Source organism: Pelophylax lessonae, assembly GCF_965119305.1.
Source record: "Pelophylax lessonae genome assembly, chromosome: 3".
In the NCBI taxonomy this organism is placed as follows: domain Eukaryota; kingdom Metazoa; phylum Chordata; class Amphibia; order Anura; family Ranidae; genus Pelophylax; species Pelophylax lessonae.
In genome coordinates, this window is record NC_138770.1 from 550,494,705 (window position 1) to 550,518,595 (window position 23,891).

Genomic DNA, 23,891 nt, shown 5'->3' on the forward strand with positions numbered 1-23,891 from the left:
TAGACTCACCCAGAGGTTCCCCCCCTAGTGAGTAGCTTGCTTTCTGGTTTCTGGCCCCCAAGTGCATTACTTTACATTTTTCAACATTAAATCTCATCTGCCATGTAGTTGCCCACCCCGTTATTTTGTTCAGGTCTGCTTGCAAGATTTCTACATCCTGCATAGAAGATATTGGCAAGCCTAATTTAGTATCATCTGCAAATACTGAGATTGTACTAGATATCCCCTCCTCGAGATCATTTATGAATAAATTGGTCCCAGGACAGAACCCTGGGGGACCCCACTTTCCACACCCGCCCAATCCGAGTACTCCCCATTAATCACCACCCTCTGTACTCTCCCCTGGAGCCAGTTCTCTATCCAGGTACTCACCTTATGGTCCATACCTACCTTCCTTAGTTTGTACAGTAAGCGTTTGTGGGGAACGGTGTCAAAGGCCTTTGCAAAGTCCAGATACACCACATCCACAGGCTTACCTTTATCTAAGTGGCAGCTCACTTCATCGTAGAAGGTTAATAGATTGGTTTGGCACGAACGATTTTTCATGAATCCATGCTGATTACTACTTATAATACCGTTTTCATTACTAAAGTCTTGTATGTGGTCCCTTATCATCCCCTCCAAAATTTTGCAGACTACTGATGTTAGGCTGACCGGCCTATAGTTACCCGGGATATATCTCGGCACCTTTTTAAATATTGGTACCACGTTGGCTTTTTTCCAATCAGCTGGCACCATACCCGTCTGTAAACTATCCTTAAAGATCAAGAATAATGGTCTGGCAATGACTTGGCTGAGCTTATTAAGAACCCTTGGGTGCAAGCCATCCGTTCCCGGGGATTTATTTATGTTAAGTTTCTCTAGTTTAGCTCTAAGTCTATCCTCTGTTAGCCATGGCGGCACTTCCTGAGGTGTATTATTTAGTTCGGCCTTACAAGCTGGGTTCGTGTAGCCCCCCGATTCCTTTGTGAAGACTGAAGAAAAGAAATTATTTAACACTTCCGCCTTTTCTCTGTCCTCTGTGGCCATTTTTCCTTTATCATCTTTTATGGGGCCAATGTGCTCTGGCCTCGCTTTCCTACTGTTTATATACTTAAAGAACTTCTTGGGGTTCTTTTTACTCTCCTCCCCTATATGTCTCTCGTGTTCTATTTTAGCCGCCCTGATTTCGTCTTTACATTTCTTATTACACTCTTTGTAGTGCTTAAATGCTGCCAATGACCCCTCAGTCTTGTATTTTTTAAAGGCCTTTTCTTTAGCTCTAATATACATTTTTATGTTGGAGTTTAGCCACCCAGGGTTTAGTTTTGCTCTTTTAAATTTATTTCCCTGTGGAATGCACTGGCCCACCCCCTTGTTAAGTATGCTCTTGAAGCACTCCCATTTTTCCTCCGTGTTCTTTGTTCCCAGGGTGCTATCCCATTTGATATTTTCTAGCAGCGAGCGCAGTTTAGGGAAATTGGCTCTTTTGAAATTCAGTGTCCTTATATTACCCTTGTGTTTCCTATTACTGTAATTAATACTGAAACCAATTGACCTATGGTCACTGTTCCCTAAGTTGTCCCGTATTTCTATATCCGTGAGCAGGTCTGTATTGTTGGTAATCAGTAGGTCAAGTACCGCATTGTTTCTTGTCGGTGCATTCACCATCTGACCCATGAAATTGTCCTGCAAAACATTTAGGAACTGCCGAGCCTTGGCTGAATGCGCGGTTCCTTCTGCCCAGTCTATATGTCAGGGAATCCCTGTGAGACGTCTGGGGCGTGGCCGTACACAGGCTATTCCCAGAAGAATGACTAATGGGCGTGGTGCCAGACAGGCTATTTAAAGGAAGTTCATTCCTGTTTCCTGTGCTGACTGATCTTCAGCTGTTTCCTGTGACCTGATGATACCTGTATGCTTCCCTGTTGCTGACCTGGCTTGTTCTGAACTTGGACTTGGATTCTTCTTCTGCTTCTCTGCTAAACCTGACCCGGCTCCGTCCCTGACTTTGGCTCTGCTTACGATTTGGTACCCTGCTGCACCGCCTGTTGATGACCCTGGCTTTCCTACTATTCTGACTCCGTCTCTCAGAAATACCCGAGTGCTTGTCTGGCTATCTGCTGCACATGTTCCATACAGCATTGCATGTTCCAGTTTCCAGGATCCGGACAAGCAGCCTATCCTGATCCATCAACAACCGCAGGCACTCGTGTCCCTCCTGGCCTTTGACACCCTCTGTCTCACCTTCAGTGGGGTCTGGGCCGGAGATATAAGAGAGGCCGACCTCGTCAACTCAGACTCCTCCCAGGTACGTGACAGTATCAGTCAGCCAACTATGGAGTCTGAAAGGGAGGTCTCTCCACTGGAGAACGTTTGCCGATCGATCTCTGCACTATCCCACATTGTACAAAGCCTGCAAGGAAAATTGGATTGCATCGAAGATCAATTATCGGCCCGCAAAAATGACTCTTCTCTGACGGAGCCCAGCACATCCTGTGCGGCGGATTTCCACCCGGAACCTCGAGTTCCCATTCCTGAACGTTTTTCTGGAAATCGAAGAAAATTTCGGACTTTTCGTAATTCTTGTGAACTATACTTTTCCCTGTTGCCTCGAACATTCTCTTCACAAGATACCAAGGTGGGGTTTATTATCTCGCTCCTTCAGAATGAGCCCCAATCCTGGGCTTTCCATCTTCGGGAACAACACGATCCAGCCTTGACAACCATGGACTCTTTTTTTTCTGCCATGTCCCAGCTATACGCAGATCCTTTTTGTCATCGGACTGCTGAATCAAAGCTTAGCAAGTTAAAGCAAGGCCTAAGGCCTGTGGAGGATTATGTGACAGATTTCCGTGTATGGAGTGCCGATACTCTGTGGAACCATTCGGCCCTCCATCATCAGTTCCGTCTTGGCTTGTCTGATGCCCTAAAGGATGAACTTGCCAGGGTGGGGGTACCAACGGCCTTAGAAGACCTGGTGAACCTTGTCATCCAGATTGACCGGAGGCTACGTGAGAGGCAAGCCGAAAGAACTAACAAGGCTCCTTTGGTCCGCCCGGAGTTTGGGGCTGATACTCCTCTCATTACCGTTAACCCCCCAGAGGTACCTCACTACCCTTCACGAAAGAGTTTCCAGAGATCCCCTCTGTCCACATCGGAACGTCTTCGACGGTATCGCTCCAATCTCTGCCTCTACTGTGGCGATGCCGGTCACCACATTCAGACTTGTCCTGTGAGGCCTTGCAGAACCTCCTCTAACTGGATTTCTATGATGCATCCACCCAGGACTGATCAAACACATCTCACCTTGCTTTGCCATCTGAAACTTCCTGAAAAGACTATCTCTGTTCCTGCTATTATAGACTCTGGGGCCTGTAGCTGTTTTGTGGATGTGACATTTGCAGCCCAACACAATCTTCCTCTCTGTACCAAGAAACAAGGGTTTGTTGTTCACCTGGCTGATGGCTCTGGTATCAAGTCTGGTCCAGTGACACAAGAGACGGCTCCAATTTTCTGCTCTTCCTCCTCTGGTCATCAAGAATTCCTTTGCCTGGACGTTATAACATCACCCATGTTTCCTGTCATTCTTGGTATACCCTGGCTGAAGGCCCATAACCCTAGCATCAATTGGCTCACGGGCGAGATTTCCTTCTCTTCTCCCTATTGCCGGGCACACTGTGTTCCTGAGGAGTCTCTTACTGCTGCCTCTCTCCTTGGTATCCACCCGGACCCCGAAGTCTTGAAACTGGTACCCACAGTTTACCACGAATACCTGGATGTTTTCAATAAAAAGAGCGCTGATTCTCTTCCTCCTCATCGTACATACGATTGCCCCATTGAACTGTTGCCAGGGGCTGAAATACCTTTTGGCCGGATCTACCCTCTCTCTGAGCTCGAATTAGAGACTCTCCGTAACTATATTAATGAAAGCCTGGAAAAAGGATTCATCCGACCCTCCACTTCACCCGCAGGAGCGGGCATATTCTTTGTTGAGAAAAAGGACCATACCCTTAGGCCCTGTGTGGATTATCGCGATCTCAATAAGATAACTGTCAAGAATCGTTATCCTCTTCCCCTAATTCCCGAACTTTTCCAGAGGTTACGAGGGGCACAGGTGTTCTCCAAACTTGATTTGAGGGGTGCCTACAACCTAGTCAGAATTCGTGAAGGAGACGAATGGAAAACCGCGTTTCGAACGCGCTTTGGGCATTTCGAATATCTGGTCATGCCATTCGGTCTTTGTAATGCCCCAGCCACATTCCAACATCTTGTTAATGATATATTTCGGGACTATCTTGATTTGTTTATCATCGTATACTTGGATGATATCCTTGTATTTTCCAGTTCTCTCGACCTACACAGAAACCATGTAAAGAAGGTACTGGACAGACTTCGCCAACACCATCTTTACGCAAAGGCGGAGAAATGTGAGTTCGAAAAACAGGTTATCCAATTTCTGGGACTCATTATCTCTGCGGATGGCATTGCTATGGACCCGCAAAAGGTATCTGCCGTACTGGAATGGCCTGCCCCCGAGGACAAGAAAGCAGTACAGCGCTTTGTGGGCTTCGCTAATTTTTACAGGAAGTTTATAAAGAACTTTTCTGGCATCATATCCCCCATCACACAGCTGACCAAACAGTTTACCCCATTCAAATGGACTCCAGAGGCTCAAGCCGCCTTTGAACTCTTAAAGACTCTGTTTACTTCCGCTCCCATTTTAAAACACCCAGATCCCGCTTTAGCCTATGTACTTGAAGTGGATGCCTCTGAAAATGCGGTCGGGGCTATACTATCCCAACGACAAGGAGCCAAGTCCCTACTCTACCCTATTGCCTTTTTCTCCAGAAAATTAAGCTCCTCTGAGAGGAACTATGACGTAGGAGATCGTGAACTGTTAGCCATAAAGGCTGCCCTGGAGGAATGGCGCTACCTACTGGAGGGGGCTGCACACCCTATACTTATTTTTACAGACCATAAGAACTTAGAATATTTAAGAACCGCGAAACGATTAAGACCTCGACAGGCAAGATGGGCACTTTTCTTCTCTCGATTTGTGTTCCATATAACTTTTCGTCCGGGCTCTAAGAATTGCAAACCTGATGCCCTTTCTCGCATGTTTCCTGAACCAGCTCCACCTCCTGAACCTGACACCATCTTGCCAGCTAAGAATTTCCTACTCTTGCAAACAGACTTGATGTCACAGATCAAGGGGACAGTTGCAAACTCCCCACCTCCTGTGAACTTGCATCTCCAGCAGAGGGATGGACTTTATTTCCACAAGGAACAAATTTTTATTCCCGAACAACTGAGGGTCACCATTCTTAAGAAGTGTCATGATCATCTTCTGGCTGGACACTTTGGTATCCATAAAACCTCTGATTTGGTCTCCCGTTCCTTTTGGTGGCCAGATTGGTTAAAGGACTGTAAAAACTATGTCAGATCCTGCTCTGTGTGTCTCAGAAACAAGTCTGATCGGGCCAAGACCTGGGGCCTGTTGGAATCCCTCCCTGTACCTGAAAAACCATGGAGTATGATCTCTATGGACTTTATTGTGGAACTTCCTCCATCTGAAGGGTTTACAACTATCTTTGTCGTAGTTGATCGTCTTTCCAAGATGGCACACTTTATACCTCTGAAAGGAACTCCCTCTGCCTCCGAAACTGCCTCCACGTTTATCAAAGAAGTGGTGAGATTGCATGGCATTCCAGCCAGCATTGTCTCTGATCGTGGGGTGCAGTTCACTTCCAAGTTTTGGAAAGCTTTATGTGAAGCATTAAACATTGAACTTTGTTTGTCTTCTGCCTACCACCCACAAACAAATGGACAGACCGAGAGGACAAACCAAACTCTTGAACAATATTTAAGGTGCTTCTCTTCTTTTTCTCAAGACGACTGGGTGTTACTCCTCCCTTTAGCGGAATTTGCTTATAATAACTCCGTTCATTCCGCCACCAAGCAGTCTCCTTTCTACGCCAATTATGGATATCACCCCTCCTTCCTACCTGAGTTACCTATGGAATCTGCTGTACCAGCTGTACAAGAAAGACTAAATTTTCTTAATACCAACAGTCAGCTTTTGCGGGAAACCATTTTGAAGGCACAGGCTGGTAATAAAAAATTTTTTGATAGAAGAAGGAGAGGGAATTTGAATTTAAAACCGGGGGATAAGGTCTGGCTATCTACAGCAAACCTGAGATTAAAGTGTCCCTCAAAAAAGCTTGGCCCAAGATACCTAGGTCCATTTTCTATCAGGAAGAAGATTAATTCTGTGGCATTCGAATTAATCTTACCAGGTAATCTGAAGATCCATCCCGTGTTCCACGTTTCTTTACTGAAGTCAGCAGTTCCCAACCCCTTTCCAGATCGTGGATCTGAAGTTCCTGCTCCCCTTTTGATCGAAGGTAATGAAGAATTTGAGGTGGAGTCTATTCTGGACTGTAGAAGAAGGGGTGGTCGGACACAGCTTCTTATCAAGTGGAAGGGCTATGGCCCTGAGGATAATTCCTGGGAGCCTGCTTCAAACGTCCATGCTCCTCGATTGTTACGAGCCTACCTTCTACAACATCCGGATAAACGGTCTATGTTGGGCATCCGGAGGCTGCCCTTAAGGGGGGGGCAATGTCAGGGAATCCCTGTGAGACGTCTGGGGCGTGGCCGTACACCGGCTATTCCCAGAAGAATGACTAATGGGCGTGGTGCCAGACAGGCTATTTAAAGGAAGTTCATTCCTGTTTCCTGTGCTGACTGATCTTCAGCTGTTTCCTGTGACCTGATGATACCTGTATGCTTCCCTGTTGCTGACCTGGCTTGTTCTGAACTTGGACTTGGATTCTGCTTCTGCTTCTCTGCTAAACCTGACCCGGCTCCGTCCCTGACTTTGGCTCTGCTTACGATTTGGTACCCTGCTGCACCGCCTGTTGATGACCCTGGCTTTCCTACTACTCTGACTCCGTCTCTCAGAAATACCCGAGTGCTTGTCTGGCTATCTGCTGCACATGTTCCATACAGCATTGCATGTTCCAGTTTCCAGGATCCGGACAAGCAGCCTATCCTGATCCATCAACAACCGCAGGCACTCGTGTCCCTCCTGGCCTTTGACACCCTCTGTCTCACCTTCAGTGGGGTCTGGGCCGGAGATATAAGAGAGGCCGACCTCGTCAACTCAGACTCCTCCCAGGTACGTGACACTATATCAGGATAATTAAAGTCCCCCATTATAATGACATTTCCCATCCTTGCTGCCAATCCTATCTGTAACATGAGGTCCGCCTCACCCTCCTCTCTCTGGTTGGGGGGCCTATAGCATACGCCCAATATTACCTTCCCCACCGTGCCTTTCCTTTGAAGCTCTACCCATAGGGATTCTGCCTCGTCTATAGCTCCATTATTAATATCATCCCTCATATTTACCTGTATACTGTTCTTAATATACAAACATACCCCTCCCCTTTTTTTACCTTCTCTATCTCTGCGATAAAGGGAATACCCCTGAATGGTCGCCATCCAGTCATGAGAGCTGTCAAACCAAGTCTCAGTTATCCCCACAAAATCGAAGTCCTCCTCAAACATCAGCAGCTCCAGCTCTCCCATCTTGTTGGCCAGGCTTCTGGCATTGGTATACAAGCCTCGTAATTTTGATCGGTTACATTTATCCTCATTTGATGTTTTTAGGCTGCTCTCTTGATTTTTTCCCCGTACCCACCCTGGGTTTAGGAGCTCCGAACACCCTACCGCTAATGCCCCCATTTCTGCCCTCTGAAACTTGCTTTCCACTGGCTAATTCTACATCTGTACCCTCCCCCCCATTCCCTAGTTTAAAAGCCCCTCTAACTTTTTGGCCATCCTCTCACCCAGTACGGCTGCACCCACCCCATTTAGGTGCAATCCGTCCCTACCAAAGAGCCGGTGACCGACTGAGAAGTCGGCCCAGTTCTCCAGGAACCCGAAACCCTCCTTACTACACCAGCTCCTCAGCCACTCGTTAACTTCCCTAATCTCCCGCTGCCTCTCTGGTGTGGCTCGAGGTACAGGTAGTATTTCGGAAAATACTACCTTGGAGGTCCTAGTCCTCAACTTAGCGCCTAAGTCCCTGAAATCGTTTAGGACTCTCCATCTTCTTCTGCCTATGTCATTGGTACCCACGTGTACCATGACAGCTGGGTCTTCCCCAGCCCCACCCAATAATCTGTTCACCCGATCCGCGATGTGCCGAACCCGAGCGCCCGGCAAACAACAGACTATTCGGCGCACACGGTCTTTGTCACAGATTACACTATCTGTCCTTCTAATAATTGAGTCCCCTACGACCAGCACCTGTCTTTCCTTTCCCTTTCTCCCGGCCTCACTGGAGGAGTTCTTCCCCTAGTAGCTAGGGGCGTCACTCTGCTCCAGCAATGCTGGTCCCTGACTGGTTTCCCCAACATCACACGACGAGGCGTATCTATTGGGGTGCTCCAGCCCAGGATCAGCCTCCTTGCCTTGTCCCCTTCTACCCCTCCTAACTGTCACCCCTCTACTCTGCTCTGATGCCTGCACCTCCAATACTCTGCCCACCTCTGTGCAGACCCCTGCCTGCACCTGACTGGTACGATCCTGGCTCTCCTCCGGTATGGACATTCGTCTCAGTGTTGCCAGCTGCTTCCCTAGATTCAGGACCTGAGCTTCCAGGGAAGCAACGTGCTTACATTTTGCGCATTTGTATTCGCCCTCAATCACATGTCTGAGGAACGCATACATATCACAAGATGTACACCGAGTCGCACCTCCACACCCGCCGGGCATTGTACCTACTATCTAATCTAATGGGGATTCAGCGATTTAAGTATATCCTATGTGGCTATTTCCTGGCTTCCTAACGCTACCTTCTCACCCTCTGGTATTCCGCTCCACTCACTTGACACTCATTGACAGGCAGAGACGATGTATCACAAACTTTCAGGTCCTTCTATAACACATTATATACGCCCATACCATCCTACGATAGCGAGGACTTGACACGTGTTCTCAGTGCACTTCATTTGCCTACTTTGCCGGAGGGCGGTAGGGAGTTTCTGGATGCTGATTTAAGGGAGGAGGAAGTGGTTTTGGTGTTGGGATCCTTCCCCACTGGCAAGGCGCCTGGACCTAATGGTCTGCCAGTGGAGTGGTACAAACAGTACGCCCTATTCCTGGCTCCCAAGTTGTTTGGGCTTTATGCGGACTGCTTACGGAAAGGTACCCTTTCCCACTCCATGTACGAAGCACATATTGTATTACTAGTTAAACCCGACAAAGATCCCTTATTGTGCACCTTATACAGACCTATTTCGTTGCTCAATGTGGACATCAAGATACTTACCAAGTCCCTAGCTACCAGACTGATGACGGTCCTTCACCACCTTATCTCTCCTGATCAGATGGGGTTTATGCTCAAAAAAGCTACAGACATTAACCTGAGAAGAGTGTTTACACACACCCAGTTGGGACCTGAGATCTCCAGCGGTGGAATATTGGTCTTTCTGGGCATAGAAAAGGCCTTTGATTCCATAGACTGGCAGTATATGGGAATCGTATTACAGGAATTTGGGTTTGGCCCTGAATTTAGGAAATGGATTGATATCCTTTATCAACATCCCACAGCGGCTATACAATTAAATGGCATGCTATCGGATAACTTTCCTGTACGGAGGGGCATTCGCCAATGTTGTCCATTGTCCCCGGGCCTTTTGCCTTGATGATTGAACCCTTGGCGGTAACATTGAGAAATTCCACAAAGGTACAGGGGATACAGGTGGGTAAATAGTCCAAGAAAATTGCACTTTATGCAGATGACATGGTCCTTTTCCTACGTGACTCTGAGCCTTCCTTGTCGGCAGTGCTGGAAATTCTGAATTTCTTTTCAACATTTTCAGAACTAAAGGTCAACTGGAGCAAATCCCAGATCCTCCCCCTAAGAACGCCATCCCCATGTTGTAGAATCCCTACTAATTGCCCACCAGTGGACAGGATAAAATACCTTGGTCTACACATCTCCAATTCAGTCTCAGACTTTTTAACGCTAAATGTCACTATACTGTTGCAACAACTTCGCCACAAGCTACAACTTTGGCAAAAGCTACCCCTGACTCTTAAAGGCAGAATTAGTTTACTCAAAATGACATTTTTGCCCCTCTTCTTGTACGTATTTAGAAATTCCCCTGTGTGGATTCCAAAATATATTTTTATAACTATTGATCGTCTTATCACAAACTTTATATGGCAGGGACGCAACCCTAGAATTAAGCTAAAAACGTTACAACAGCCTTGGAGGCAAGGGGGGCTGGCGGTTCCTGATTTTCATCATTACTTCCTTGCAGGACAGCTAGTCTTTGCACAGTTGGCTAAATAGCCGGACGACGATGCGGCCACTGCCCTAGAGGCGGCTATTGTTGGCTCCTATGAGGCATTGTCACATCTAGAGCTGCGGGGTCCCAGGCAGTGTTAATTTCGTCGACTAAAACCGACTAAAACGTTTTCGTCGACTAACACAATTCAGATGACTAAAATACGACTAAAACTAAAATGGCATTTTAGTCTTAAGACTAAAATACGACTAAAACTAAAATGGCATTTTAGTCAAAAGACTATAACTAAAACTAAATCGAAATTTGCTGCCAAAAATTAACACTGGTGCATGCTCAAAGCATAAATAATAACATATTAGATTTTTCACTCCAGGACCAGCAGTAGTATATAATGAGTTTGGAAATTGTAGAGAAATGCTTAAATAATGCATTACAAATTACAATTGAACCACACCCATTTGATTATAGATGACTAAAATGAGTTTTAGTCTACTAAAATGTAGGGCGTTTTAGTCGACTAAAATATACTGGAGTTTTAGTCGACTAAATACGACTAAAACTAAAACACTTGCAGAAGACTAAAATAGGACTAAAACTAAAATGCCATTTTAGTCCTAAGACTAAGACTAAAACTAAATTGAAATTTGCTGCCAAAATTAACACTGGTCCCAGGGCACCATATAGTTTCACTATATCAATCCGGGCAATAGAGCATGGCTGGTAGCTGGTAAGGTTGTTTGCCACACTTCTGGGTCCACCCTGACCCAGCCTTCTGGACGAAATATAACATTTAGAAGGCAGGTGATGTTGCGGGGGATGGGGGCTTCTCCAGTTTGATGTTTTAGTTCAATTTGAGTTTATTGAGAAAGAAGGGTTTTACAGAATATGTGGAAAAGCGAGGGAGCAAGAAACATACAGAAAATTTTTTCCTGCCATGACAGACAGTGAACTTCGAGTGAGTGAATACAACAATCAATATCAATAATTGTTAGTAAGAAACATAAACTACCAAGTCCATTGGGTCACGGTTGTATTGCAGCTTAACAAACAGCAACGTGGTGTAACATGGGTCAACATAGGCAAAAGATAAGACAAACAAAGGATAACACTGGTAGAGACACCGTCATAGCAAGCGTCTCATTAGAAGAAGACGTGAAGTGTGCAAGGCATAGATAAATACTCAGGCGTCTCGCTAAGAAGCGCCCAAAAACAACAAGTAAACACAAAAAGGATTGCCGCATGGTGCCAGTGGGATAGCCAAAGAGATAGAAAGAAAGGAGGTGGGGTAAAGCAGGAGGATGAAAATAGAGGTAAGCCAAGAGGGTGAAGAAGGTAGAGGAAATCAGGAGAGGCCGCCCGCGTCCCACTACTGCCCCCCAGCACCCGGCAACACAGGTGATTCCAGCCAGGGTCCAAAGGCATCCGAACACTGAAACATGTCCCAGGACATCCACACAGCAGAGAACCGTTCTTCCCTGCCCCCCTCTCGTGCCAGCAGGTTTTCCATGTCCCTAAGTCTATCTAGTTCCAGAGCCCACTCAAGTTTAGAGGATACGTGTTTGGTTCTCCAGTGCCTGGGTATCACCGTCCTAACAGCTGCCAAGAAAAACCACAGGACGTCTCTCTTGATCGACCGGAAGGAACCGGGTAACAGAGACAACAGGTCCAGTTCCGGTATCGCGGAAACTGTGGTTGCCTGGAGACTGCAGTACAGAGCAAGAATTCCAGTCCACAATTCATGGATCTGTGGACATTCCCACCAAATATGAAGAAGTGTTCCCCTAGATGACGTGCAACGCCAGCATTGGTCCGACTGAAATGGATCAATATAGGTAATCGAGGAAGGGCACCTATACCATCTGCTCAAGAGTTTGAACCCCTTCTCTTGAACCAGTTTGATGTTTTGAAGGTTAAGTTCCATCTCCCCAATTCACATCTGTTCCATTATTTCCAACTTCGACACGCGTTCAATGCTCAATTTGGCACAGCCGGCCCCCAGGACCGGGCAAGTGGGTTGGAGTCCCTGCTTAGGGGGGATCCCCTGGTAAAGGCATTGTCCACAATTTACAAACATTTATTCAGGGATGTTTCGGAACACCTTAGGATCAATCATGGAACAGATAGCTTCTAACCAGGTGAATGGATCGTCCCCAACAACACTCCGCTCATGAAATGATAATAAACGGCTCCATAGTGTAGTATGTTAACATCAAATATTTATTAAAAAATAGTAACTCACACTTAAAATTGCAGCATTCAATATAAAATAGGGGAACGCGGGGTCCCCAGATGTGTACAGCATCATGATCCTATACTTTCGCTTTCGGCCGAAAACCGGAAGTGACGTCATCCGGCTCCTTCAGACGCGTTGTTGGGGAGGATTGATTCACCTGGTTAGAAGCTATCTATTCCGTGATTGATTCTATGGTCATCTCTGCGAAGGACTAATATAACCTCAAGCTCTATCAGATTGCGAGTATCACCTTGTTATTATGGTGAGCGGCCATTGCACACATTTGGTGTTTACAGTTTGCTGGCTTTTTGGGATTTCCCCCCACCTATCCCATGGAAGAAACCCACTCATTTTTTTTTTTCACTGCAAAAACCTTTTTTGGGAATTGACACATTCTTGTGCACTATGGACACTTTATGATAAAATTAAGATTTGCCTATTATTAATTGATTTTATGCACATAATTTTATTATTGGATTGAATATATGTTATTTGCTGTGTATTTTTTAGCGCTGATTTGTTTATATATATTTTTATGTATTCTATACTGTATGTGGTGCAAAAATTAGCTGCTATTAAGTTCTGTTACACAGTCCTTTCACTTGTATTCACTCTCTTATTGGTTAACGCATTGGTTTACTACTTTTACTATCCTTCTTCCTTCTGGTAAGGAGTGTGTGCACTTGGTGGTTATTAAAAGTATTTGGCTCTGAAACACTGAGATGGATTACAACTGAGCAAAACATGTGGACTTTTAATGATTTTTTTGCACTTGATATATACAGTATGTTAACCTTTCGTTAAACATTTGTTCACTTGTTTATGGACATTGCACTGATTATCTCTGATTATGTTACACAAGTTACATTTATACTGATGTGAAGGGGTGCTTTTTTATTATTGATTTTTTGCCTATATGTTTATATTTTAAAGGGATAATGCACCAGTTGTATACAATACACTATGCTTTTTTGCTTTATGCCCTATTAATGTAAACTGAAAGAATAATAAAGGGGTTGTAAAGTCAGAAGGTTGCATTCTATGCATTAAGATAAAAAGCCTACTGTGTGCAGAGGCCCCCCTCTGCCCTCCTAATACTTAATACAGTGCTGTCCAGGAATGCCTCAGCGGTCCGTGACTCTCTCTCCTGATTGGCTGAGACACAGCAGTGGCGCCATTGGCTCCCACTGCTGTCCATCAAACTCAGATAGCAATAAGGAGAGAGAGGGGGCTGTGCTGAAGGCAGCTCCATGTCTGAATGGAAACACGGAGCTGCAGCTCAGCTTGGGTGCCCCCATAGCAAGCTCCTTAGGGCACACAATAGGAAAGAGGAGCCAGGAACACCGAAGAGGGCCCAGAGAAGAGGAGTATGTGGGCTGCCCTGTTCAAAAACCAACTGCACAGAGCAGGTAAGTATAACATGTTTGTTATTTTAATAAAAAAAAAAAACAAGACTTTACAATCACTTTAAGTCTTGGGGTTGCCATGCACATTACAACCTAATTGCACATTCTCTGCATAATATCCTTTGAATTTATCACAACTATAGGTGCATCTCAAAAAATTATAATATCATCAAAAAGTTAATTTATTTCAGTAATTCAATTAAAAAAGTGAAACTCCTACATTATATAGAGGCGTTACACACAGAGTGATATATTTCAAGCATTTCTTTCTTTTATTTTGATGATTATGGCTTTCAGCTAGTGAAAACTCAAAATTCAGTATCTCAGAAAATTACATAAGACCAATTAAAAAAAGGATTTTTAATGCAGAAATCTTGGCTTACTGAAAAGTATGTCCATGTACAGTATAGTATGCACTCAATACTTAATAAACAAGCAAAAAATTGGGGGAGCAAACCCTGAACATTTTTTAATATGCACTCAATACTTGGTCAGGGCTCCTTTTGCATGAATTACTGCATCAAAGTGGCGTAGCATGGAAGCGATCTGCCTGTGGCACTGCTGAGGTGTTATGGAAGCCCAGGTTCCTTTGATAGTGGCCTTCAGCTCGTCTGCATTGCTGGGTCTGGTGTCTCTCATCTTCCTCTTGACAATACCCCACAGATTCTCTATGGGGTTTAGGTCAGACGAGTTTGCTGGCCAATCAAGCACAGTGATACCATGATCATTTACCAGGTATTGGTAATTTTGGCAGTGTGGGCAGGTGCCAAATCCTTCTGGAAAAGGAAATCAGCATCTTCATTAAGCTAGTCAGCAGAGGGAAGCATGAAGGGCTCTAAAATTTCCTGGTAGAGGGCAGTGCCGACTTTGGTCTTGATAAAATACAGTGTACCAACACCAACAGATGACATGGATCACCAAATCATCACTGACCGTAGAAACTTCACACTGGACCTCATGCAACTTGGATTCTATGCCTCTCCACCCTTTCTCCAGACTCTGGGACCTTGATTTCAAAATGAAATGCAAAATTTACTTTCATCCAAAAAGAGGACTTTGGACCACCAAGCAACAGCCCAGTCTTTTTTCTCCTTAGCCCAGGTAAGACGCTTCTGACATTGTCTCTGGTTCAGGAGTGGCTTGACACAAGAAATGTGACAGTTGTAGCCCATGTCCTGGATATGTCTGTATGTAGTGGCTCTTGATTTACTTGACCTTTTGTGACTTACCCTCCTTGTGGTGGGTGTCAATGACTGTCTTCTGAACAACTGTCATGTCAGCAGTTTTCCCTATGATTGTGTAACCTACTGAACCAGATTGAGACCATTTAAAGGTTTAGGAAATGTATCAGGTGTTTTGAGTTAATTAGCCGATGAGAGTGTGATACCATAAGTCTACAATATTGAACTTTTTCACAATATTCCTATTTTCTGAGATAAAATGTTTTGGTTTTAACTAGCTGTAAATCATAATCATCAAAATCTAAAAAAAGAAATGCTTGAAATGTATCACTCTGTGTGTAATGAATCTATATAATATATGTGTATCACTTTTTGATGATATTCTAATTTTTTGAGATGTAGTACGAAGACAAACCTAAACAATTCATTCATTTTTTTTTTCCTGATTGCAAGAACCTTAAAATACATAGTTGGTGGTTGATCCAAATTAAATTGTACAAAAGGATTGTATGGTGTATAGTCAGCTTCAGACTGATGTCAGACAAGCGATCCTGCCGCCAGTGACAACTCACCAGTAACAAGTCATCAGACCAACTACTTTTTCCTACACTCGCAAGCTGAACCAGTGAGGTGTCTACCCTCACTAGTGAGTAAGATTGTTCAGCATTCCAGAGCCAGACCAAGGAGGGAGCGACTCCATTAAATTGTCCCCACAGTTTGATGATTTTGCTGCTGATGTGTTGGCAGGGGCAGAATTATCCATCTGACATGATCCAGGCTGCAGATATTGCACACACATAACCACTTGGCAATAATGTTTTTGTTATTTTTAGTTTCTGTCCTGGAGCATGTCAGCTGTGATTTATTCAAGACACTCAGTATAAGAATACTTCTCTTTCTGGATTTCAGGATTCAGATAGCCAAGTGTCTGAGCTCTATTTGAAATTATTAAAATTGGAACAAGAGTCTGAGCTTTTAAGGGACATCAACCGAGCCCTAAGAGAAGAGAATATCTTCCTGAAAGAGTCACTGAAGCAACCAGAGACGTGGAAATTTCAAGGTTAGTTATATTGTATCTCTGCGTGCTGTCTTGGTCATTGAGATATACCTGTGTGTGTGTGTGTGTGTGTGTGTATATATATATATATATATATATATATATATATATATATATATATATATATATATATATATAAAAAGATATTTCTCTATCGCTCATTGACAGACGTAGTCTTCTTGATTCTCAAGAGCTGGGTTATGTTGTCTCCGCAGGAGTAGGACTAGGCAGAAAGACAAAACGTTCTGGCTCCACCTTAGGGGCAGTCCCTGAGGGTATATCCTCCCTCTCTCTGCTACAGGGAATCAGTTTTTTTCTGTCTAGTCAGGAGTAAGGACCTAAGTTCCTTGCTGGGATCTTTTGGTCCTGGCAAGACTTTTTTCTTTAAGAAAAAGACATTTTTTAGGTAGTTTTCTCCAGTGTTTTTTCCTGTGAGATCTTCAAGCAAAAATGCCGGACTGGGCGACACTTGTGGTCACCCCAGCCGGCCTACGAGCGCGCGCAGACCATGGCATTGCGCTTGGTCGGCCGCGACACATTCAAGTAAGTATGCGGGGCCGGGCGACGGGCTGGATGTTGAGATCCAGTGGTCATCCCGGTTTCTGCCTACGAGCGCGTGCAGACCAGAGCTCCGCGCTGGGTCGGCCGCGACGGAGTCCCAGTGGAGGGACTGACCTTGCGAGTTAAAAGTCTCGCTTGGACGCCAGGAACCAGAGAGTCGAGGCGTCCGGAGTGGTCCACAAACCCCCACCCCGGTGGAGAGGGTATTGTGAAGAGAGGGTGCCTGTCGGTTTGGTATGGTGAGTAAACGTTCCCTTTTTTCCTCGTTATGAGGCAGTATGTATTATGGGCCCCTCCATATATGGTCAGTATATATCTGATACTTACAAGTCCCCCTTGTAATACAGCATGTGTTTGTGGGAAGTGGACTTGGTTTAAGAGCTAACACTCTACCCAGCAGACTGTAACATTACAGCAGACATAGGAGGTATAATCCTACCTTATGTGTAGTGTATCTCCTGTAGATCCATATATCGCCTCTTAGCAGAGATGCAGGTGGATGTGCTGGGAAAACGATTTCGGCGGTCCGCCGCCATTTTGCCGTAGACCAAATGCATGTATGTCCTCAGGTCACGCCGGCCGCCATGTTTTTGGAGTCTTATGTCTCTTCTATGGGGGCGGCCATGTTTTGTGAGCCCAGCTACCTCGTGGAGAGCTGGGAACGCCGGAAGGCGTACACAGGGGGCGGAGCCACGTCCTTCTACCCGGGAAAAAGCAAACAGCTCCTTCCAGTCTGTGTAAGACAGACGCTGACTGCAGTTGGTTGGAAACTGCACTGCATCGGTTGGTGAGCCTTGGGGGTCCCTCTCTCTCTCTGTGGGATCGAGAAGCAGGTACTCTGAGGGGCGCTATTGCGCTAGGGGGAGACACATAAGAAAAAAAAAAAAAAAAATTTAAAAAAAAAAAAAAAAAAAAAAAAAAAAAAGAAAAAAGAGGTATTTTTTATTAAAAAAAAAAAAAAAAAAAAGTTTTTTTGTGTTTTTATGGCAAAGGTGTCCTGAATTTACATGGACCCTGCCACTCATGTATCTCCTCCGGATCCCCTCGAGGGGTCTGCGGGATCCTCCAGCACCCCACTGACGATTGAATCATTGTCCGCTATTATGGAAACTTTTTTGTCCCGGGTGGAAGTGGCTTGTCAGGGACAGGGCGCAAGTAAGCGACCCCCGCCTAACCCCTTATTATCTGAAACCTCGGATTCAGACTCTGAGCCTATTTCTGCAGTTGCAGGTACTTCATCTGGTATTGGTGTCTCATGTACTGCCTTTCAGACAGTGAGGAGGATGTTTCGGCATCAGCCATAGCCAGAGAGGAAGCGTTGGTAAACGCACTCATTGTATCTGTTCAAGAAACCTTAAGATTACAGGGTATTCCGTCAGAAATAGCGGAAACTGAAATCCCTTTTGGGACTAAAAAACGCATCAAAGTGGCGAAGGTTTTTCCATTGCCCAAATGTTTTGGCAATCCAATCAAAGAAGTATGGAGTCTGCCAAAACGCATTTCTACTATTTCTAAACGCATTAACAGGCGTTATCCGTTTGAGGAAACCCTCATTAAGAAATGGACAGAACCACCTGTGGTGGATTCACCAATTGCTAGATTGTAATAAAGCCACGGTTATTCCTCTAGAAGACGCTCCGTCTTTTAAAGATCCAGTGGATCGCAAGATAGAAGCTATGTCTCGCACCATGTTTACCTTGATTGGATCAGCTTTCAGACCAATAATTGCTATTGGTCTGGTTTCGCAGGCTGTAACTGTATGGACCAAGTGGTTACGCCGGGACCTAGAAGAGGTCCCTCAGGCGGTATCAGATTCATTGGAACAAATGATACAGGGGTTACAGTTTTGTGTGTGATGCGGCGTTAGACGCCACTTCATTATTGGCGCGAGCATCTGTCTCAGCGGTGGTTCTCAGGCGTACACTGTGGCTAAAAGGTTGGTTAGCCGACCAAGGTTCCAAAAGAGCATTGGCTAATATCCCCTTTTTAGGAGAGCGTCTATTTGGAGCCAACTTAGATGAGATCATTAAGGATCTCACGGGTGGAAAGAGCACCTTTTTACCGCAAAAATTAAGTCCTCCAAAGCTCCTGCCGGAGGCGTCAGGGGTCGTTGGTCGGGCAAGCAAAGCCCGCCCCCTCTAGACCTGAAGATAAACCGTCCGAAGCCTGAAGGTGCGCCCCCACCCATAACTGGGGTGGGGGGACGTCTTCGCCGGTTCCCGGATCCATGGCTTTCCAGAATCCCGGACAGATGGGTTTGTGAAGTCATAAGGTCAGGGTACAAGATCGAGTTTCGATCTCTCCCACCGGCGCGATTCTTCCCTTCCTATAGCCGACTATCCCCGGATCGTTTAGACGGTCTGCGGAGAGCAGTCACAGATTTACACAACAAGGAGTGGTAGTCCACGTTCCTTGGACAGTACGGTTTCAAGGGTTTTATTCAAACCTATTTACAATACCCAGGAAAGAGGGCAAAGTGCGTCCAATTCTGGACTTAAGGGCACTCAATTCTTTTGTCAACATAAGAAGATTCAGAATGGAGTCCATTCGCACAGTAGCAGCCTTTCTGCATCCAGGGGATGTCCTAGCGTCCATAGACATCTAGGACGCATATCTTCACATTCCCATTTTCGCAGGACATCTGCGGTTTCTACGCTTTTCCGTAGAAGAGAACCACTATCAGTTTGTGGCGTTACCTTTCGGTCTCGCCACGGCTCCGCGGGTCTTCACGAAGGTGTTGGCCCCAATGTTGGCACTTCTGCGCCAAAGAGGCATATCGATTCTAGGTTACCTAGACGATCTTCTGCTTCATGCAGAGTCTCCTCAGACCTTGCTACAAAACATAGAAATTACTATGATTTCTTTACAGGAATTCGGGTGGCTGGTGAACCAGCAAAAGTCATTTCTGGTTCCCACCCAGAGGCTCGAATATCTGGGTCTAATTCTAGACACAGTCAGGACAAGAGTTTTTTTCTTCCGGTAGGGAAACTCCGAAAGATTCAATCAGCAGTCCAGTTGTTACTATCCAACAGCTGGTCTTCCCTTCGGACTTGCATGAGGGTTCTGGGGTTGATGGTGGCTTCCTTCGAAGCAGTCCCATTTGCCCAGTCCCATACCCGAATTCTTCAGCAAGAGATTCTTCTCAGATGGAATCGGAATCCGGAATCCCTGGACAATCAGATCCGATTGAGTAAACAGACCAGAGAGTCTCTGGTCTGGTGGCTTCGGTCTCCGATGCTCAGCCAGGGAAAGTCATTTCTGCCAATATATTGGACGACAGTGACCACGGATGCCAGTCTATCCGGATGGGGAGGAATTCTCGGTCAGTTATCTGTCCAGGGACTTTGGTCCCCGGAAGAATCCAGGTTACCGATAAATGTATTGGAACTGAGAGCAATCAGACTTTGTCTGATTCACTGGACCGAGCAGCTCCAGGGCAGCCCGGTTCGGATCCAGTCGGACAACGCCACGGCCGTGGCTTATGTCAATCACCAGGGGGGCACCAAGAGTGTCCGAGCGGCCAAAGAAGTGGCTTGCATTCTTCGCTGGGCGGAACGATTTGTTCCAGCAATCTCTGCGGTGTTCATTCCGGGGGTGGAGAATTGGCAGGCAGATTATCTCAGCCGTCAGACTCTGGATCAGGGGGAATGGTCCCTCCATCCAGACGTTTTCAACCAGTTGTGCCTACGATGGGGCACCCCGGATATGGATCTGTTGGCATCTCGATTCAACAGGAAAGTTCAGAGATTCGTGGCTCGCTCCCGCGATCCTCTAGCAGAAACCGCAGACGCACTGATCGCCCCGTGGGGGCTATACCAGCTAATGTATGCCTTCCCTCCTCTTGGGTTACTGCCAAGACTTCTTCGCAGGATGGAGGAGGAAGGAATTCCAGTAATCCTGGCAGCTCCGGACTGGCCTCGTCGAGCTTGTTACGCCGACTTGGTCAGACTGATGGCGGACGTCCCGTGGAGACTTCCTCTTAGGGAGGATCTACTGTCTCAGGGACCGATCTTCCATCCTGCTTTACGATCGCTGGTTTTTAAACGGCCTGGTTATTGAGACCCAGGTGCTGAAGGACAAGGGATTGTCAGCTTCAGTTATTCCTACTCTAGTTAAAACAAGGAAAGCGACTTCCAGAAAGATTTATCATCGTACATGGAAGTCTTATATTGTGTGGTGTGAATCCCTTGGGTTCCATCTACATCTTTATTCGGTAGTCCGAATATTGGCTTTCTGCAACAAGGAGTTGAGCAGAAGCTGGCCTTGAGTGTTATCAAGGGTCTGGTTTCAGCATTTGCTATCTTCTTTCAGAAGCTTTTGTCTACTCATTCCTTGGTGCGGAATTTCATCCAGGGGGTGCGACACCTGGCTCTGCCAGTGCACGCGCCGTTACCATCCTGGGATCTTAATTTGGTGCTGTCGGTTCTTCAGACACCTCCCTTTGAAAATATCAGGGAGATTCCCTTGCTTACTTTATCCCAGAAGGTGGTCTTCCTGGTGGCTATCACTTCTGCACGCAGGGTGTCAGAACTGGCTGCATTATCCTGTTGTTCCCCAGATCTGGTGGTTCATAGGGATAAGGTTGTTCTTCATCCGAATCCATCCTTCCTTCTAAGGTGGTTTCAAAGTTTCATTGAATAAGGACAGTGTATTGTCCTTCCTATGTCCTTAGCCCAATCATCCTCGAGAATTTGCATGGCATTCCTTGGATGTAGTTCGGGCGATCAGGATATACTTGAATACTACGGATTCAATTTGTAAGACGGGTTCACTGTTTGTGATCACGGATGGCCCTAAGAAGGGGTTGCCTGTTCTGCTGCGACCATCTTTAGATGGATCAGACAGACGGTGGTATAGGCTTATTTTATCTAAGGGTCGGGATCCCCCGTTCCCTGTTAAGGCGCATTCTACTCGGGCGCTTAGAGTTTCCTGGACCTTCCGCCATCAGGTGTCAGTGGTTCAGGTTTTCAAGGCGACTGTTTAGTAGTCGGTGCATACCTTTACAATATTGTATAAGGTTTATGTGATGGCATCGTCAGATGCCTCTTCTGGCCGCAAGGTTCCTGCAGGCCACTGTTTGAGGAGACTGTTGGTCTACCTCGAGGATTTGTGGGGTAGGTCTCATCTGTTTACTCGATGAGTCCTTTGATACTTCTGGTTGGCTCCGGTTGGGCCTTATAGATTGGATTTTGATTCTGTCAATCCCACCCCTCATTTTGTGGCACTGCTTCTGGATGTCCCAGCTCTTGAGAATCAAGAAGACTACGTCTGTCAATGAGCGATAGAGAAAAATGGATTTTTGTAAGATCTTACCGTAAAATCCTTTTCTCTTAAGCTCATTGACAGACGTAGTACCCGCCCCTCTATCATTGAGTTGGGTTGGGTTAAATTCTCTGTACTGCTTTAAAACAGAACTGATTCCCTGTAGCAGAGAGAGGGAGGATATACCCTCAGGGACTGCCCCTAAGGTGGAGCCAGAACGTTTTGTCTTTCTGCCTAGTCCTACTCCTGCGGAGACAACATAACCCAGCTCTTGAGAATCAAGAAGACTACGTCTGTCAATGAGCTTAAGAGAAAAGGATTTTACGGTAAGATCTTACAAAAATCCATTTATATAGTTAGTTAGTTACATTTTCCAACATATACAGCATAGCTTGTCCATTTTGACCTTTTTCTGTTGAATTATTACTGTTAAATGTTATATTAACCACTTCAGCCCCAGAAGGTTTTACCCCCTTCCTGACCAGACCCTATTTTGCGATTCGGCACTGCGTTACTTTAATGGACAATTGCACGGTCGTGCTGTACCCAAACAAAATTTACGTCCTTTTTTTCTCACAAATAGAGCTTTCTTTTGGTGGTATTTGATCACATGTGCGATTTTTATTTTTTGCGCTATGAGCAAAAAAAGAACAACAATTGTGAAAAAAAAAACAATATTTTTCACATTCTGCTATAGGACATTCCCCCAAAAAAATGTAAAAAATCAAAAATTTTTAACATTTTAGGCCAATTTTCTGCTACATATTTTTGATTGGTTTGCGCAAAAGTTATCACATCTACAAACTACGGAAAAGATTTATGTAATTTTTATTGTTTTTTTTTTTTTTACTAGTAATGGCGGCGATCTGCGTTTTTTTGCAGAACTGGGACATTGCGGTGGACAGATCGGACCCCTAACTGACATTTTGACACTTTTGGGGGTACCAGTGACATTACTACAGTAATCAGTGCTAAAAATATGCACTGTTACTGTAATAATGCCATTGGCAGGGAAGGGGTTAACCCTGTGGGTGATCAAAGGGGTTAATGTATGCTTATATGCTTACTAACTTTGTGTGCGAGTGGGGGGGGGGGGGGGGTTCTGTGACAGGCACAGACAGATCGCAGTTTCTGCTTAGCTGAAACTGATGATCTGTCCCTGCCTGTCTCACAGAAGATCTGCCTGCTTTGTTTACATAAGCAGGCAGGTCTTCTCCCTGTTTCCCGGACCGCCGGAATCACATGTACTCCAGTCACGTAGTACTACGTGACTGGACGCAGGTTAGCAGCTCTGCCGCAGTAATATTACTTTGGCCGGTCGGCAAGCGGTTAAAGTTGCCTAGCTCATGTGAGCATGGCTGAAACAATAAAGTGGTTGTAATTCTGTGACATGAAATACAAAAAATGCAGAGTGCAACTTCAGCTTTCTGAAAGCTCAGAGGAGCTGTATAAATTCTGCACTTTGAATGGCTGTAGAGAAGAGATTGTAGCATATATATAGAGGTACAACTTATGTAGGAAGATTTGTTTCATGTCTATGTATCACTTTAGGCTAGTCTCTACTGGGTATATGTAGTGATTTACAGCCACTTTAAGTCTGTTATATAAGTTCCCAGCATAGCACATGACCTGTATGGTTATGTTAATTTTACACATACAAAGAAGGTTAAAGGTCTCAAAGTCCATGTATTATTATCCAAACAAATGGTCAGCATATTTTCTTTGGTTTAAATATTTTGTCCCGTTTATTTTCACAAAATGCAATTTGCAAATCATTTACACTTACATATAGGTAGCAGTTGCTTGTGTACTTAACACTAATAATACTAGTAATTATAAATAGAAAGTTTGTACTTTAAGGGGTGATTTACACCAGCAGTCGCC

At 45.3% G+C, this 23,891-nt stretch overlaps 1 protein-coding gene across 1 annotated transcript in view; it reads left to right on the forward strand.

Moving 5' to 3' along the window:
• Window positions 1–23,891, forward strand: part of LOC309551420 (kinesin-like protein KIF28P) — a gene marked incomplete at its 5' end in the record, with an annotated part of 119,738 nt that overhangs the window by 82,573 nt on the left and 13,274 nt on the right. The window contains one exon of the mRNA XM_082251994.1: window positions 16,037–16,187. Coding sequence (XP_082108120.1) covers window positions 16,037–16,187 — 151 coding nt within the window. The remainder of the gene's footprint in view (window positions 1–16,036; window positions 16,188–23,891) is intronic.